Source organism: Pongo pygmaeus, chromosome 10 (assembly GCF_028885625.2).
Source record: "Pongo pygmaeus isolate AG05252 chromosome 10, NHGRI_mPonPyg2-v2.0_pri, whole genome shotgun sequence".
NCBI classification, from domain to species: domain Eukaryota; kingdom Metazoa; phylum Chordata; class Mammalia; order Primates; family Hominidae; genus Pongo; species Pongo pygmaeus.
Window position 1 is genome coordinate 123,139,104 of NC_072383.2, and position 17,982 is coordinate 123,157,085.

At 58.7% G+C, this 17,982-nt stretch overlaps 1 protein-coding gene across 50 annotated transcripts in view; it reads right to left on the reverse strand.

Moving 5' to 3' along the window:
* NCOR2 (nuclear receptor corepressor 2) overlaps positions 1 to 17,982 on the reverse strand; it is a 246,677-nt gene that overhangs the window by 64,501 nt on the left and 164,194 nt on the right. For 47 of the 50 annotated variants that reach the window (XM_054444031.2, XM_054444024.2, XM_054444029.2 and 44 more), the window contains exons 16-18: positions 13,286 to 13,437; positions 11,403 to 11,575; positions 9,027 to 9,089 (exon numbers count right to left, since the gene is read on the reverse strand). In XM_054444031.2, the coding sequence (XP_054300006.1) occupies positions 9,027 to 9,089; positions 11,403 to 11,575; positions 13,286 to 13,437 (388 nt within the window). The remainder of the gene's footprint in view (positions 1 to 9,026; positions 9,090 to 11,402; positions 11,576 to 13,285; positions 13,438 to 17,982) is intronic. The other 3 variants (XM_063647200.1, XM_054444025.2, XM_063647198.1) reach the window with 2 other exon arrangements.

The following is a 17,982-nucleotide window of genomic DNA, read 5'->3' on the forward strand; positions in this document are numbered from 1 at the left end:
GTGGCGGGAAGTTGTCAGTGGTGCGTGTGGGGCGCCCCTGGGCCAGGTATCACCAGGGCGCAGCGTGCCGAGCTCCTCCAGCACCAATGTGCCCAGTGCGGACGCTCAGCGAGCAATGCCGGCCACAGCCCACAGACCCCCGGGCCGGGCAAAATCCAAGGACCCAGGCCCAGCAGGGCAGCCGTGTCCCCCGCAGCCGGGCTCAGCTCTGATCTTCCTGCTGCCTGACCCAGCGAGACGCGGCAGGACTGAATGTGACCTCCAGACGGAGGCTCGCGGCGGGCGGGCAGGCGGGCGGGGGAGCGTGGCAGAGGCCCAGGTTCACAAGGGGCGGGCCAACTTGGCACTGGCTCCCCCTCCCTCTCTCCCCATCCGCGGCGGTGGCGGCGTCAGCAGTGGTAAGAACAGATGAGGGTTCCAGAAAAACAGAGCTTCTCCACCCCCGGCAGACGGGGAGCAAACAGCTTCTTCCGCCATCATCCCCCGCCGCCCGTCCCCCCACCCTCCGTGTCAGTTCCACCTGAGCTCTGCCCCCTGCCTGGCCTGATGCTGCCGAGGCCGACCGAGCCCTCTGTCGGGGGCTGTGGGTGGGCAGGGCTAGCCTCGCATTCCGGAGGGAGCCCCGGATTTGAGGAGCCTTTGCAGGGTGCACATGAGACCTCCAACCATTTAGGGGAGGGGGAAGGGTTTGGGGATTTGGGGTCCGCAAAGGGCCCTCTGCTGCTGGGGGGTCTCGGGACCACAGCTGCCCCTTTCGTCCTCCTCCGAGAGCCCCTGCAGCCATGAAGGAACACTGTGGGAAATGCTGGGGAGCCTCCCAGGAGGTTGAAAGTTAACTGAGCTGAACTTTGGATCCTAGATTCAGGTCACGACCGACTTCCCTGACTCTGGGATCATTAACCTGCTTTTCCCTTTAACTCCCAGCCCTTCCATCCTGCCCCCTAAAAACCTGGGGAGCAGAAGGCGTCTCTGGAATGTCCCTGCACCCCCAGCCCTCATCCTGGGGCACGATGCCAGGGGAGGGCAACAAACCTCAATCACATCAGGGATCTGAGCCTCTCCACCTGAGTCCTGCCCTCTGCCCTCTGCAGGGGAGGGTCTCCGTGCACTTTTAAGGATGCCAACCCCGTGAAATCATTTCTCTGCTTAAAATCTTCCAGTGACCACATGAAGCTCTTGGAATAAAATCCAAAGGCCCTAGCACGGCCCAGGTGACCCTTAGGAGCCAGCTCCATGAACCCGCCCAGCCTCTCCCTGGGTCACTCCTGTGTGCCCCAGTGCCTTTGCACCAGCTGCTCCTGCTGCCTCCACGGGTTTTCTCACGGATATGCCTTGTCCTCCCTCTGGTCTTGGCTCAAGTGATAGCTCCTCAGAGAAGCCTTCTTTGCCCACTGCTCCAAAGTGACCCCCCCGTCGCCCTGCCATCCTGGGGTTTGATCATCTTCATAGCTTTCACCGCCTCTGAAATTAGCTCCCTCGTTCCACTGCTCATCCGCACGTGTCTGGGGCCTGCTGAGCACCCTGGGCATCTTTGCCACCCGTCTGGGTCCCTGGTAAGGAGCTTGCAAAGGAAGAGGGGGCTGTGGGTTTAGGTCTGCAGGGGGCCCCGAACCCTCCCAAAAGAGGCTAGGGTATCCCCCTTGACACCCAGGCACACCCCCCCCCACACTCTGTGCCAGGGCAGAGATGGCAGATTCTGCCACCATGCCCTGTGGTCTGGATTCCCCGACCCCACTTCTAATTTCTAAGGAAGGAGTTTCGTTCTGAAGAGTCAGGAGGCAGGAACTAGGAAGTGAAATTCAGCAAGGCAGGAAGTCCAGCCAGGAGGTCTGAGTCACAGACGCAGAGTGGAGAGCCCGGCGCAGGGGCCCGGCGGCCACAGGAGTGGGTGCTTGGGGCTCCGCTGGGCTAATCCTGCTGTGGGCACCCATGGGGCAGCGTCCCACATGCTACCCGGGGGCCCGTGACGAGCTGTTCTCATGGGGGCCAGGACTCAGCCTCCTCGGCTCAGGTGCTCTGGCCCTCAGGGAGGCCTGCGCCGCTGCTCAGATGCCTCCAAGCTGCTTTTCTCCAAGGGTCTGCAAACCTGCACCCGCAGCTAGGACTCCGAGGGGACCACACCACCGCCCACCTGCATCTGGGGATGTTGCAGCTGTTTTCTCTGGAAGTCAGCCCCTAACCCTGAAAACACACTCGCTCTCCCCACCCCAGCCAGTCACCTCCAGCCTTGACGTTTCCACCCCTTCCATGAAGACTCACAGGCTGCCTGCCAGAGGGGTGCATCGACCACCGCCCCCCACCTGCCATTTTCCCCGAGAAACTCATTATGTTCTGCCTAAAACCCTATCAAAGTTGGGAGGGAAAGAACCCAGCTGTCTTGGGCCTGAGTCATGCCACTTCCTCATTTCAGAAACCCCAAGCCCTGGGGGGGTTCCACAGGGACGGTGCCTCCGCACTGACACCCTTGACAGGCCGGGCACTCCTGCGTGCCTTGTCAGGACTTCCCGAACTCCTGCCATCCTGAAATCCCATCAGGATGTTGGCTGGATAACATCACACCTGGACTTGCACCTCCCCACTCTTTTCTCTCCATCTACTCTTTCAAAAATCAGCCTCGCTATCTGCCTTAGCCTCCGCATCAGCAATTATACCCGTAAATCATAGGTACGATGTGAAAAAGCTACGTCTTCTCCCAGCTCTCAAAAAAACCCAGACTCATTAAGATGAAATAAAGTCACCTGCGTACGACCTGGCGCTGTCTCGCCTACCATTTCCGGAAGTGCCACGTTACACCTTTCAATGTCACGTTTTCCTACAGAGCAGAACAAAGCGGGAAGCCAGCCTGGGGGATCAGACAGCCCACCCCATGCCCTGTGTCCACCGCAGTGGGCTGGGTGAGCACTGGCTCTCCCTCTGGCCTTGGTCTTCTCCTGCGCAAAGCAGAAATCGTGTGTATGCATGCGTGTGTACACACGCGTGTGGAGGGCCTGCCTTGCTCGTGAGCACCAGCCGCGCCACGTGACGACAGGCATCATTACTACCACATCAACCGCCAGGTGCTCCTTCCCAGAGTCAGGAGCCATGTGGATGCGGATTCATGGGTCTCCCCCAGGAGGGAAGGGGGGCTTGTCGATGCCTGATTTCATCTTCAAGGGTGCTGACAGGAGCAAGAGTGTGGTCCAGACCCTGCCCCTGTGTCTGGCTGTACCCCAAGTTCCTGCAGAAACCCCAACTTTTTCCTCCTTCCAAACCATCACAACAGACTGTTTCTCACATATCCGGCCGGGAGGCCAACCAGCCCCAGACATGCACCCTCCCCTAGTGGTCTCTCTCCAGACCACACGTGGTGACAGTCTCCTTGGACACGAGCCCCGAGGCACCGCACCGTCCCTGCCTGGTATACCACCCTTCCTGAGTCACACGCCCCAAGTGTTGCCTCCTGCTGGGCCCTGACGGACAGCTGCACTAGGAAGTAGCCGGGCAGACCCAAACCCAGGAGCAGCAGCACTGCCTACTGGCCCGCCCACCCCACTGTAAGCTCTGGCAGCTTTGTGTGGCCAAGCACACAGGCGCTCCTCTTTTGGGGGGCCCATGGTGGGCACAGCCCAAGGCTTTCCCAGTGGACATGTAGTGGAGGAGGTCCTGCTCTCCAGGCTCCAGGGCTGGGGGCTCACTCCTCCCCTTCCCATGCCTTAGACGCTTCATCCATAAAAGCCCGTCAGGCCAGCCCATGTGCACAACAGTGGGTGGTTCCTGCCTCACTCCTGTGAGAAGTGGCAAGGCCACTAGACAAGGCAGCTGGAGTCCTGGGGGAGGTCTCTGGGGTCTGCCCGGGCTTACCGGGAGCCACCAGGGCCTGGTCTCGCACATCCTCCCACTGTTGGCCGCTCCCTGGAGGCTGGGAAGGACTGGTGGCCCGGAGGCGGGCCAGAGTCTACTCCCGGTCTAGAATGGTGTGACAATGGTGTGACCGGGAGCCTCCCCACCCCCTCCACAGCAGGTTCTCTGCCCGCCAGAGAAGAGGGCTGGGGCCTGGAGGAGCTGCCAGCAGAGCCTCGGGCCTCTTGCACAGCTGGGTCGGGCTTCCAAGCCAGGCCAGGCTGACCTTTCCCAGGGGAACCGAGTCCCTCATCCCAGCCCTGCTGCTGCCCTGCCCCTCCTTCCCCATGTGGCGCTGGGCCCGAGGGCAGGCGGCCAGCTCCCCGGAGCTGCCCGGTTCCTGGGGAAGCTGCCTCCTGAACATTCTCGGTCCTCAGGCAGCACAAGCCCCAGGGCAGGCAGCCACAGCCCCGTGCACACAAGAAGGGAAGTTGCTCACTTGCCCACCAGAAACCCTATGGCCGTCGTGTCCCCAGCCCCTCCCCAATGGCCTCCCACGCTCTAGAGTAATAGCTAAACTCCATCCCATGCTGGCAAGGCCAGGCTCCCGGTGGCCCCTCTACCTTCCAGGATTCAACCACTTCTCACGGGGCCACACTGCCCCTGCCATGGGGCCTTTGTACATGCCTGTCCTGCCTTTGTTATCTGGTCAACAGCTTGGCCCATGGACTAACCTGTTCAGCTCTCACGCCAACCCCATTCCTACTCTGCAAGTAGAGTGCCTGGGTTCAAATCCCAGCTCTACCACTTCACAGCTGTGTGACCCTAGGCTGCTCACTAAGCCTCTCTAGGCCTCGGTTTCCTCATTTGAATAACAGAAGTATTAGCAGCGCCTGCCTCCTAGTCAGGCTGGTAGAGATAAAGTGACTTCATACACACAAAGCTTCCAGCAGTACCCAGCATGCAGGATGGGCTCCACGGTGTTACTGGGTGATATTCACTATTACTTCATGCTCTGGGTGTCAGCTCCTTCCTCGGGGGAGCCCTCTGACTGGTGGCCCCCAGCACCATGGCAGTTCCTCCAATTGTCACTGTACATTTGCTTGGCAGGTGACTTAACCTCCGAACCCCATCCCCGGGGCGAAGACAGAGGTGGTGGGGGGCCGAGGCCCCAAAGTGCAGGCACCTGCTCAGGGTCAGACTCTGCAGGAGGCACAGCTGGCATCCAAAGCTAGGGAGCAGGGTCTGGAGACTGTGCCCTAAGCTGACGGCCTGCCATTTCTGAGTGCCTACTGTATAGCAAGGACTGTTCCTATGTGGCTCGCTCCGTCTTTAAGGTGCCCCTGGGAGGTAGCATCCCTGCCTCATCTGAGAGAACGATGGTAACTGAGGGTGAAACAGATGGGCCAGGCCACGGTCAGGGGGCTAAGGAGCTGCTTGTAGCTACAAAGTGATGGGGAGGTCGGTATGCCCCGGGCGGCACTGCCCTCGGCAATTCCGTGTACTTTCACCAAAACCCCATGAAGGTGGGTGTGCCGGGTTGGAGAGCATCCCCCCAACATTTTGTGTCCACCAGAACCTATGAATGTGACCTTATTTGGAAAAAGGATGTTTGCAGATGTGATCAAGTCAACGTGGGGTCATACTGGATTGGGGTGGGTCCTTGTAAGAGGAGGAAAACGTGGACAGAGACACGCAGGGAGAAAGGCACACAAAGACAAAGGCAGAGCCTGGAGGGACGTGGTCATGAGCCAAGGACTGCCAAGGCTGCAGGCAGGCGCCAGGGGCTGGGGGAGGCAAGGCAGGCTCCTCCCCAGAGCCTCTGGAGGGAATGCAGCCTCTTGGATGCCTTCAACTTGGACTTCTGGCCTCCAGAACAGTGACAGAATACATTTATTTTAAGCCACCCAGTTCGTGACCCTTTATTATGGCAGCCACAGGAAACATACAGTGGGCGCTCCTTGAATCCCACTATACAGATGAAGAAACTGAGGCACAGAGAGGTTGGCTGACTTGCCTGAAGTCACACAGCTGAAACATCCAGGGGTTGAGACCTGGTTTCTCCCTAGGGATGGGGCCCCTCTGCTGCTCATCCTCCAGGGCCATGCTGCTAAAGTCTTCCAGAGGCTTCAGGCAGGCTGCGGTCCGAAGGCCCTGGGGAAACCTGGCTGCTTATCTGCCCAGGCTCCACGAGGGAGGGGTGGGGCTGGCTCATTCCTGAGTGCTCCTGCCACACAGACAGTGAGGCACTATGTTGCTGAAATGATGGGTAAAGGATGGGCGGAGACCATCTGCCTCAGCAATAGTCACTTCTCCAGTCCCTTTTCCTAACTCTTGGTTTTCTGGGTGGGGGCTCCAGAACCTTCCTAGCTTCTCCACCCCGACCCCCTATGGAGGAGTTGCTGGGGACTGCCAGCACCTGTCTCCCCGCCCCACCCCCGCTCCCTCCTGCCATCGCGTGGAACACACAGCCATTAGCAGCCACCCTGAGCAGTAATTGTCCAGATTGCTGTAATTCACGGCAGACGAACACGCTGCTGCTCACGGCATTATTACAAATGTCACTGAGCTGGGCCTCCGCATGCACGGCCCCCCAGGGGACTCTCACTGTCGTCTCCATGGGCAGGACCCAGGATGAGCTCACTGTCATCACTGAGGACCCAACCTTGAGATGGTAGGACACGGGATCCTCTCCGCCGGTGAGTCATCCCCAGCCGTCCTCCCAGCCTCCGGATCTGCCCTTCCAGAAGGCAAACAGAGGGCAGGCACTGTCTTCCCAGTTCTCAGGCAATGGGCGGGGGTCGGGGGGTGGGGGGTGGTCACCGGTAAGGAGGTGGTAACGACAACAGGAGACACGAGAAGGGATGGAGAGGCGGTGGGACCCTGGGCTGGCCGTTTGGGGATGTCCACGCGGAGTCCTCCGATGGGTGGGTGCTCTGGGCAATCTCCCAGCCAACAGGCTGAGATCCCAGGGACTCACGTGTGATTAAAAATCTCATACAATTTTACACAAATGCTCACAGCAGCACTCTTCACAACAGCCACATGGAAACAACCCGCACATCCCCCAAGAGATGAACGACCGACAAAATGTGGTCCGTGCAGGTGATGGAATATTATTCAGCCATACAAAGCTACTCAGATGAACCTCAGAACCATCATGCTCCCAGAAAGGAGCCAGACAAAAGGCCACACACTGTAGGATTCCATTCATTGGAAACGCCCAGAACAGACCAATCCACAGAGACAGAGAGTGCATTAGTGGCTGCCAGGGGCTGGCAGGGCTGGGGTGGGGCCCTGGGAGGGACTGCTAATGGGTATGGGATTTCCATCTGGGGTGAGAAAAAGTTCTGGAACTAGACAGTGGTGAGGGTTGCACACCAATGCAGATGTACTTAACGCCACTGAGATGTTCACTTTCCAGTGGTTAGAATGGTGAGCTTCATGTTATGTGTATCATATCAAAATTAAATAAAAGGCGGGAGGAATCACACAATTTCAATAAAGCTTCTTTTGCAGCCTATGATGAAATACACCAAGTGTATTTCATCCACCAAGTGGACATGAAGGACAGAGAAACACCAATGTGGCCTCTCTGGGGGCTGACAGCAGCCCCAGGCGCTACCAGCTGGATACAGTGCCCAGGCCCTGTTGGCATGCCTCTCACCCACCACACACAGAGCCTGACCCACTGCAGTGGCAGGCAGGCCCTCCTTCCTGAATGGTGCGAGGGTCTCTCTGGGTCCAGGCTCACCTCAGCCTGGTGAGTGGAGGGCAGAGTGCCCCTGGAGGAGCTCTGAGGGCGAGGGGCAGGGTCCCAGGGTGAGGGCGGGGGCTATAGGGGTCTTCTCAGGGCTGTGGGGACCCTCAGCACCCCCAACAACTACAGTGGAGGACGGGGCCAGGCCCAGGAGTCCCGTGATCCAGGCTGTTCTCAGATACACCTGCCCTTATGTGCCAAGAGCGTTCGCTATAAAGGGCCTTTGTTCCCTCCACAAGTCACGACCTGGAGCTTTCTGCACAAAGAAACCACACGTCACAGACAGCCTCGACTCCAGCAGGGCCACGGGACCAAGCACGGGACAGGGACGGGGAGTGGGGGCCTGGGCCTGCTCCCGGCCCCACACACCAGCTCCGGAACCCGTGGCACTCCTTGGCCTCTGCTTCCTGGCTCCTCGCCCACAAACAGGGACATGGGCGGGGACAGGAGCAGGCCCCACCTCTTAGGTAACCGAGAGTGAGCGCGCCGTGGGAGCCAGGTGCTGCCCCGGCCTCAGCAGTGCTGCCAGTGATGCCCCAGCTCCAACAGCCCCTGCCCCAAGCCAGGCACGGCCAAGGGAGGGAGGAGATTCGCTCCCACTCAGCCCACCATGGGCCCTCACACAGGGTTATCTGATTCCGCACAGCCAACCCAGACGCCCCTCCCACTCAACAGACGGGCAAACCGAGGCCCAGAGGCAGGTCACTGTGCTGGGAAGTAAAGAACTTGGCTAGGAGACAGCACAGCTGAGGGGATCCGGCTTAGGAGGCACTGGACCCCAGCCCCCACCGTGCTGCACATCACAAGGCCACCTTCTCAGGATGGCTTCTGCTGCCAGCACCAACACCTGCTGGCTCCCTGCCGTGTGAGCCGCTCCCACGACTGTCCCCAACGGCCTGGGTGTCCCCATCCACTCCAGAACTCGTCACCCAGATTGGGGTGCTCAAACTTGAGACAGGTTTCCAAAGCCCCAGCACACATGAGCCCAGGATAGGGCCTTTGGGGCTCTCAAGGGCTGGACGAATGCCCTGCAGGTCTCCCTGACCCCAGGACTCTACTGAGATGGCCGCCGACAAGCTCTGACTGTCCCGAGGCACCCAAGTGTGCTGCCACTGCTCTGTCCCCAAGGCCAAGAGGTGCTGGCCACAGAGGTCACCCAGAAGCCACTCGCTGACTACATGCACAGCACAAGCTGGATCTCTCTGAGCTGCGCCCTCAAGTCACAAAGACAAGCCTGACAGTGCAGCTGCACAGACCCATTTTCTGGAAGGTAAAACTGAGGCTCCAGGGTGACAAACCTGAGAACAGCCCAGAACCAGAACCTCACCAGAGGCCTCACCACAGCCCCTGGTTCAAGGCCAAATGTGTCAACACCCTCCCCAGCACATGAGCTTCAGGCGCCCTGGATGCAAACCAACAAGGCTTAAAGCCGCCGCACACCTCTCACCTTTCTTGGCTGTTTCCATTTCTTCTTCTGTCCAGCGAGAACTCTCATTCAGCTCCATGGAGGCTGAAAAGAAGACGCCAGGTGATTGGCAGGAGCCGGGAGAGGAGGCACTTTGCCTTCTGCCCTTTTCTCTCCTTCGAGCCAGGGAGGGGAGTAGACCAGGCCTTGACAGTGTCACCCCACGGCTCTGAACCCCATGGGAAGGCCACATTTCAGACGCCCTTCCCCAGCCAGTACCCACCGTGGCACCTGACTCCTGAGCCTTTATGCTGGGCCTGGGCTGTGCTGGGCAGTCCCACGTGCCATTGGTCGGGCCGACCTCCACACAAGCCGCTGAGGTCAGGGCACCTGCGATCACCCCATTTTATAGAAGGGGACACTGAAGCAGTCAAGGGCCTTGACCACGACTGCCTCTGCCTGCACTCTGTTGGGAAAGGGGTCACCTGGTGACTTGGCGACAGTGGGACATGAGCTTCAGGTGGGCCGGGACCTCATCTGACCGAGGACCCTCTTGGAGCCCAGCTCTCCCATTACTGTGGGGCTGTCCCGTCACGGCAGGATGCTTAGCAACCCTGGACTCTGCACGCTGGACGCCAGCAGCCCCACTCCAATTGTGACCATCAAAACTGTTCAGACACTGCCAGGCGTCCCCCAGTAGGGGAGTAAAATCACCCGTGGCGGAGCCCTGCTCCAGAGGGAATGTTCATACCCCCACTCATCCAGGACAAGGAGGGGCTTCTGGTGTTACTGGGAAGGGACACAGCCTGGCCTTGGGGTCGGCTGGAGGTGGCTGCGTGTCTGCAGTGGCACTATTTTTGGGTCTGTCTGCTGAGCTACCCTGGATGTGAGCCCTGGCCCTTCCTTTCCAGTTGCTTAAGACCCGTGAGTGGGGTGGGTGCGAGAGACGTCAGCTCCATGGACTCAGCGCCTGAAATGGCGCCAGGTGAAGCGTGTGTCCAATAGAGTCTGGATGAGGAGTGGCGGAAGGTTCCAGCAGAAGAGGGGAGATGGCTCCCACCCCCATGGGCAGCCCCATCACCCCCGACAGGCCAGAGCCACCCCAGCCTCCCCCATCTCTGTGGCCACAGCCTGGGCCTCTCCGGGACCTCATTGATGCTCCCATTCCTCCCCACAGGACTCCCAGAGGAAGCCTACAGAAGCCAGGGGTGCCAGGGGTGCTGAGGGTGCCCGGTGCCAGAAGAGACTTGGAAGGCCTAGGAGTGTGTTTTCCACCCTGCGGCTGAGCCCCCAGCATCAGCCTTGGGTCCGAGAGGACTATCCCCAGAGATCAGGCAGGAAGAAAGCCGTTTCACCCTGGGCCTCCAAGTACACCGCCACCAAGAGGCAGCTGGAAAATACCTGCAGGAGCTGCACAGGCTCTGTGGCCAATGGGGCTGAGTTCTAATCCCAGCTACAATGAAATTTTTAGAGAGTGAACGTTTCCTCTCTGAGCTTCGAGTGGGCCATTTATGAAACAGGTCCAAACTACATCCCACGGGAAGAGACAGGTGCATGACCCGGACCCCAGGAGACGGTGGGGGTCTGTGGGAGATGAAGCAGCATCTCCACCCGGAGAATGAGCCCTGGCAGGTGGGGCTTCGGCCTGAGCGCTTGGGCCCCTGGGTGGGTTCCCGCAGTGGCTGGAGGGCTGGACCCTAACAGCTAAACAAAGTAGAGACAACAGACGCACACCGTTGCCCCCTGTGGCGAATCTTGGGAACTGCCACTCACATCATCTCATTTTTTTCTACTTTCTGGGAGGGCAGTGAGGGATGAACACCCTTCTCACAACAGAAGGGGAAACCGAGGCCCACGGAAGTGAAGGTACAAACCCAGATGCCTACCAGGGTGGAGGCTGGGTGGGGACAAGTAGAGCCCATGACATTCTAAGAAGGGGTGGTAGTTACTCGGCTCCCAACAACTTCCACCTCGTGAAAACCTGGGCCAAGCGTGGCCAGATCTTCTGTTTTAAAAACGACAACCAAAAAATCCAGAACTGGTCATTGGGATTTTTATGTGACATCTCCCTGCTCTGAAATCACTGTGGTTGAAGCCATTGAGCTCTTCCTACACCCCAGGCACTGTTCTAGGTGCTTCTCACATAGCAAGTGACTACAACTGTCCCCCCACGTTTAGAGGTAACCACCGATTCCTCCCACTGAGAACATGAGGACCCTGAGGCACAGAGAGGTTCAGGAATTCATGCTGGGCCACACAGCACATCCAGTAGGTAGCGCTGGGATTTGACCCCAACCATGACTTACACCAACCCCTTGGCTGTTGCCAATTAACTCAAATTGCACAAAACTTTCATATGAGCGCAACCTGCCGTGTCTCCAGCCCCTCCTCCACCCACATCCCTGGCCCCCGGCTCACCCAGCTCGGCGCTCTGCTGGGGGGTGATGGCCTCCTCGCTGTTGGCCTCATTAGCCATCGAGCGGGTGATGCGGCCTTTGCGTCTTCCCTGGCTGTTGGCAGTTTTGCGGCCTTTGGAGGCCACGGCCTCCTTCTCGTCGTTGTCCTCCCCTGAGGTGTCGTCTGTCTTCTCCCTACAGGCCAGAGAGGGGAGATAGGACGGTTTCACCCGAGCCGGAAAATCAAACGGCCACTGGAGGAGACCGTTTCTTTAGCTGGATTTGCACCGGCCGCCAGCCATGGCACTAATCGGATGCTAGGAAAGAGGGGGAGAGGCCTGAGGTGAGGGTGGCCAGGGGCTGTCTGCAGGGGCTCCACATTCACCAGAAGTGGGAGTACAGCTGGCAAGACAACGCCATGCTATTTCTCAAAAGGGAGTTGCGGCCAGGTGTGCTGGGTCACACCTGTAATCTCAGCACTTTGGGAGGCCGAAGTCGGAGGATTGCTTGAGCCCAGGAGTTTAAGACCAGCGTGGGCAACACAACAAGACCCCATCTCTACAAAAGAAAAAGATCAGAAAATTAGCCAGGCGTGGTGGCATATGCTGATGGTCCCAGCTACTTGGGAAGCTAAGGCAGGGGGATCTCTTGAGCCTGGGAGGTCGAGGCTGCAGTGAGCCATGATTATACCACTGCACTCCAGCCTGGGTGACAGAACAAGACCCTGTCTCAAAAAAAAAAAAAAAAAAAAAAAAAAGGATGGGGGTGTAACCTGGGCTATCAACTACTTAATTCACCAATAAGGCCACGTGGACAGGTAGTTAATTGGCTGGCTATTTTATTCCCCAAATGGGAGGTACTGGGAGCTTTCCTGCAAGGCTACTTTCTTCTGGGCCGGTGGCTATCTGCAAGACCATTTTATGCACCAAATAGATACTGTCTGCAAGACTATTTGGTGAACTAAATGAGGGTGTGGGCTGGCAGCAATTTATAGGGCCATTTTATTTGCCACAGAGGAGCTATTTCCAGAGGGGCTCTATAAGAGGCAATACCTTGGCTTTCAGTATTATCAAGGGCTGGGCATCTTAGGCATTGGCAGGAGGAAACTCTCTTGCCGGTTTTATGCAGGCCTAGCCAAGGTGTGTGGGAGTGCTTGCAACCTCGATGCCCGAGCTGGGGCTCTCGCAGAAGCGACTGGGGAGAGTTTTACTGTGGGAGACTCAGATTGATCACCTCTGTCTTCCCATTCATCTTCCTGAAAGGCCCTTGCTGGAAGCATCTGGGAGACGGGGTGAGGAAGCCAGATGTTCTCTGAAGCCAAATTCCTGAGCCCATTACAGGTACCTGGCGCTAAGTCGAGCCGCCCCCCTTTCTCCAGCTGGCTGCACTCCTGCAGCCCCTGGCAGGTACAGGAGGCTGTCACGGCCCCCGCGGCAAGGCTGTGCCTTGATCTGCAAGAACTCACACTGCCATCAATGATTCTAAAGGTGACAGCAGCCGCCTGCACACCTAGTCCTTCCAGGAGGGCCTCTGATCCTCCCTTCCCCCTCCCGGCGCCTCAGGAGGAAAGAGCCGGGAGGCGGAGAGGCAGAGAGTTCCAAAGTCATTGCCTGGATTTATTAGCTCAGGAGTGGAGCTCAAATGAGCTATCAGTCTCTAAAGTCTCCAGAGGGTTGGAGAAAGAAAGGGAGGGTGGAGGAGAGGGGGGAGCGGGGAGGAGGAGTAGGGCGATGGGTGGGCTTCCGGAAGGGGGGCTGTCAGGGGCAAACGAGCAGAAAGCCCTCCCCCCTGCTCACAGGCAATTGGTGGGCGCCCCACCCATCTCTACAAAGGGTCCCCCAGACCTGTGTGCCACCCGGGTTGGGTCAGCGGCCGGGCCCTGCAAGGGACAGCAGGCTGCCTTACTTGAGGAGGTCTTCCTTGTCGTTTTCCACCTCCGGCTTCTCCTCCTCCTTCTCCGCCTCCTTTTCCTTCTCCTTCTCATCTTTCTCCTCCTGGCTGCTGCGGGGCATGGGCTGCTGCTGCTGCTGCTGCTGCTGCTGCTGTTGTTGCTGCTGCTGTCAGACCCCGGGGGAGGGCAGAGGGGAGTGGGGAGGGAAGAAAACCGTGAACAGGTGAATCTCTGCACCTGGGCTCAGCCTGAGCTGGGGGAGGAGGAGGAAAACCCATGGAGTCCACCCAGAAGAGGTCATAACCGGGAAGCCAGGCCCCGCAGGCATGAGCTGGGGAGAGGCACTGCCTGGGGTCCTGCCGCCCTAGGGGCCTGGGGAGGCGGAGTCGGGGTGAGGGGCAGGAAGCACTGGTGTCAGAAGTGCTGGCTTCAATTCCTGCCCTTTCCACACAGTGGCTGTGTGAGCTTGGATGAGGGTCTTAACCTCTCTGTGCCGACTCCTTCGCCTTGACAATGGGGGTATTCAGCCTGGCTGTGCCTCAGCTGAGGGCTGGGAGATTGAAATGAGAGAATCCTCACCATGCTTACATCCGCATCTGGCCCGGATATTTAAGAGGGGCAGATGTGATCTGGGTCGAGAGAGGTGCCCTGGTGAGCCTCAGCAGGGGTGCCTGAGCATCTGGGAAGCTGGGGACACACCCCTGACACCCCAGCCCTGCCCCCGACAGAGCTCAGGCCACCTCTCTAAGCCTCGGTCTCTGAGTCTGTAAAACGGGGAGGTGGGGGGATGCCCCTGATTCCCCAGAGCCCAGGAAGGCCCCAGGCCTGCATGGAGGTGGCCGCTCCTGCTGCCTGGGCCTGGTCTCCCCGGCATGCCGGCACCCCAGGGGGACAGAACAAGCCCATTTTACAGAGTAGATCAGAGAGGCTGGGAGCCAAGCCAGCCTCCTCACTTGGGCCTCTTCCTGTCATCTGCCTCCCCCACCTGTCCCAGCCACTCTGGGCCCACCGCCCCTCCCCTCACCGAGATAGAGGAGGGAGTGTGAGCTCCTGGCACCGCCTCCCGATTTCCTGTCATCCCGCCTGATTTCTTTTAAAGCACACACTGATTTTCTTGGACACCCCAAGGTCCTCCCTGCAGGCAGCTGCCAAACCAGACCATCTTTCCATCCCTCTGAGCCAAGCGAAATAAAAATAAACCCCAAAGCCTTTTAATGTGTACCAGGGGCACAGTCACAGCAATGTTTCAAACCAGGGAGCAAGAACTCCAAGCAGATGGAAGAGGAGGGGTCGGGGAGGTGAGAGAGACTCCCTTCTCTTGCCTTTCCTTCCTGCCAGGAACAGGTGGCTGCCCCGCACACAATGCTCTCTCCAGCCTCTTTTCATTTAGGATGGGGCAGAAAAACAGAGCAAGGGTCTGACTGTTGCAGGCAACCGTGGGCTCTCTCAGGCTGCTGCTGGGTCCAGGGCGGAGCCTCGGGCCTGCATCTGCCTCTCCTTCCCAGGAATCCCTCGCCACCATGTTCTGTAAGAGGAGCCAGGAAGGGGCAGAGAGGCCCGACCTGGAACAGTCCCCCCGCCCCCCAGGTTGCTGCTGATTCCCCAACAGGTGCCCGGCATCCTGGGACCAACCTGTTCTCCCTCTCCTGACCTCGAACCCTCAAATGTAACCTTTAAACAGCCGGCAGGTGAAGCCTCTTTTGGAGGTGGAAGCTGGGGCAGGGAGGTTTTTTTGGCTTGTTCCTACACAGTGTCCTTTCTGTCCACATTTGCCCGATGTGGGCAGAGGTGGGGACCCGGGGAGGGGTGATGTGGCTGGCTGGGGAGGGAGCCCTGCCCCCTGGGCTGCCCAGCGTGGATGCTGTCTCCCCGGGTCAGATGTCCCTGGCAACAGCCCAGGGCCAGAGTCTGGGCAGGGCCGGGGCTTCTGAATCACACGGAGCTTGGTGTCTCCTGAGACCACACTCAGCTATGTCTGTGCCAAGAAGTCCCCACCTGGGCTGTGGCGTCCCTCCTGATGGGAGCAGCGGCCACGGAGCCTCCTTCCCAGAGCATCTGCCCATCAGCCCCTGCATCTAGGCTGGTGGGGGCTCCATGACCCCCTGGGGCCTCACCCATGGACCAACGAATCAGGCTAATGTCTGCCCCGGCATGGCCAGTAAATGCAACTCCACACCCACCAGGCCGCAGGCTGGGGCCAGTCGGGGGAGGGATGCATCGGGGCCAGGCCCTGAGCTACGAGCCTTCCCCACCGCAGCTCTCCTCCGAGTCCTCAGAGAAGCCCCAAAGAGAAAGAGGCTGGTGCAGAGGAGAAAATCCCCACAGATCCCCGAGAGCTGACTATACGCCCAGCACTGTGCTGTCCATTTTCTATGGGCCAGCTCCTGGCCCCTCTGAAGTTCTGATGGAGATGAAAATGCCACAGGTAACAGTGACCCGGAGGGACGTCACGGGGGGTCACCCACCCCTGCACCACGCCAAGTGCTTTGCAAACACTATCCCAGCCTCAGAAATAGAGCAGTGATCACTGGTCACATTCTGCAGAGGAGGAAACAGGCTCAGAGAAGCAAAGCTTCGAGGTCTCGGAGCAAAGAAGGCTGACAGCCCAGAGTGTGGGGGATGGGGCCCTGCTGCCCCCAAAGCCCCCGCTGAGAGTCTCAGCCAACCCCCGGCCAGGATCTACAGTTTGTGTTCTGCAGACTCGCCAGCCCGCCCCGTCTACCTATCCTACCTGCCTCCCACTCCAGACTCTACAAGCCCCGCCAGGGCCTGCCCACAACCCCTTCTCTCCTGGATAGTCACCCCCCATGTCTCCATATTCAATTGCTCACGGCACCACGTGCCTGGCTCCATCCCACGTGGTCCCCACTACTACCCACCCACCCGTCCATCTTACAGAACAGGAAACTGAGGCACCAAGTGCAATCCTGGCACCAAGCCCTGCCTCCTCCTCTTCCCTGACATGTTAACAAGCCCCCAGGGCAGGGGTGCCTTCCGCCCTCACCCTCTGGTTGGAGTGGGTGCAGCAACACCCACTAGCACAACACCTTGTGGGCCACCCTGCAGCGAAGGCCTAGGGCCCTGTGCACAGGCTTCTTACTTCCTGTGGCCTCGACATCTCCTGTGGGAGAGGCATCCCTGCAGCCCACGCTGAGTGAGTCCGGTGGGGGAAGATGAAAAGGAGGAATAGCAGAGCAGCCCTGGCCTTAAAATATGCTTTCCAGTGGGACGGACCCCGGCAGCCTTAATGATGAACATCTGCAGGGTCTCGCAGTGGCCACCCGGGAGGCCGAGGGACTGATTTAGGGCCGCTCATACTCACTGCTGGGAGATTATGCAGGGAGAGGGAGGCCCCAGCTCACAACTCCCCCTGAGGAGCTGGGGGAACCCGGCAGCTGGCTCAGCCCCCAAAGCCTTCTATGTTTTAGGGCAGCAAGCGCAGCGGCCGACACTGGCGAGGCTGGGCTGCCGGGTCTTGGGCCTGTCCATAGAGCGGCAGAACTGCACCTGCTGGGCTTCCCGGGCCACTGGGGGCCATGGTTCTCAAGGTCCCATGACATTGGCTGCACACTAAGATCTCGTGGGGAGCCCTGCGAAGTCCTGATGCCCAGGCCACACCCCACACCAATGACATCCGAATCTCTGGGCCGAGACCCAGGTGTTTGTATGTTAAATTCCAGGTTATCCCAATGGGCAGCCAGATTTGAGAACCAGTGCTTTACCAGGGACTGGCAAACGTTTTCTGTAAGGGCCAGAGGATAAGTATGCGGTCTCTGTCAACTCCCTTCTCAACTCTACCACTGTCTTGTGAAAGTAGCCCTTATATCAACAAAAGAGCATGGCTGTGTGCCAATAAAACTTTATTTACAAAAGCAGGTGGTGGGCTGGATTTGGCCTGTGGGCTTTCGTTAGAGCACTCTGCTCCAGGCCAGTGTTACCCACACCTGAAGGTGCACACACATCCCCTGCCAATTCCCACTCAGTCAGTCTGGGGTGGAGCCTGGGACTCTGCATTTCTAACCTACGCCAGGAGAAGCTGCCACGGCTGGCCTCAGATCCCACTGAGGAGCGAGGCCTTCAAGAATCCTTGTCTCACAAGGCACACAAAGGACTCTGTGCAGCAGAAAATGCCTGTGGGCACCATTCCCTCAACGTGAGGGGCCTGAAAGAAAGGGAATCAGAAAGAACTAGAAGCCAGCTCCACTATCTCAAAGGCCCCCCCCCCATGGTGGAGGGCTACCTCTGCCTTTCAGACATGCCACTGGTCAGGCCGACAGTGGGTTTGTGCCCCGTGTGTGGTCAGAAACATCCCCCCAAACCACAGTAAAACTCTGTGACAAACCCTACCAGATCTATGGTTAGCCAGAGCCACCGGCCCAAAGCCCCAAGAGACACCTGCCCCCAGATCTGGACACTGAACCTGTAACCCTCAGCCTGCTGGACAAGCAGCGCATGACTGGGCCTGTGCAGAAGCCCCAGACTAGGGGCTATGCAGAAAAATATCTTAATTAAAAACAACAAACGCTCGCTGAGCACATTTGATGAGGCCTTCTTCTCCTAATCGCTTCCTACCTGTTACTTGAATCCTCCCAACAACTGGTATCATCCCAGTTTTATGGATGAGAATGCAAAGACACAGAGAGGTTAAGTAACTCACCCAAGGTCACACAGCATTTCCTAGAAGGTCCTACAGCCAGGTGCCCTACCTCTG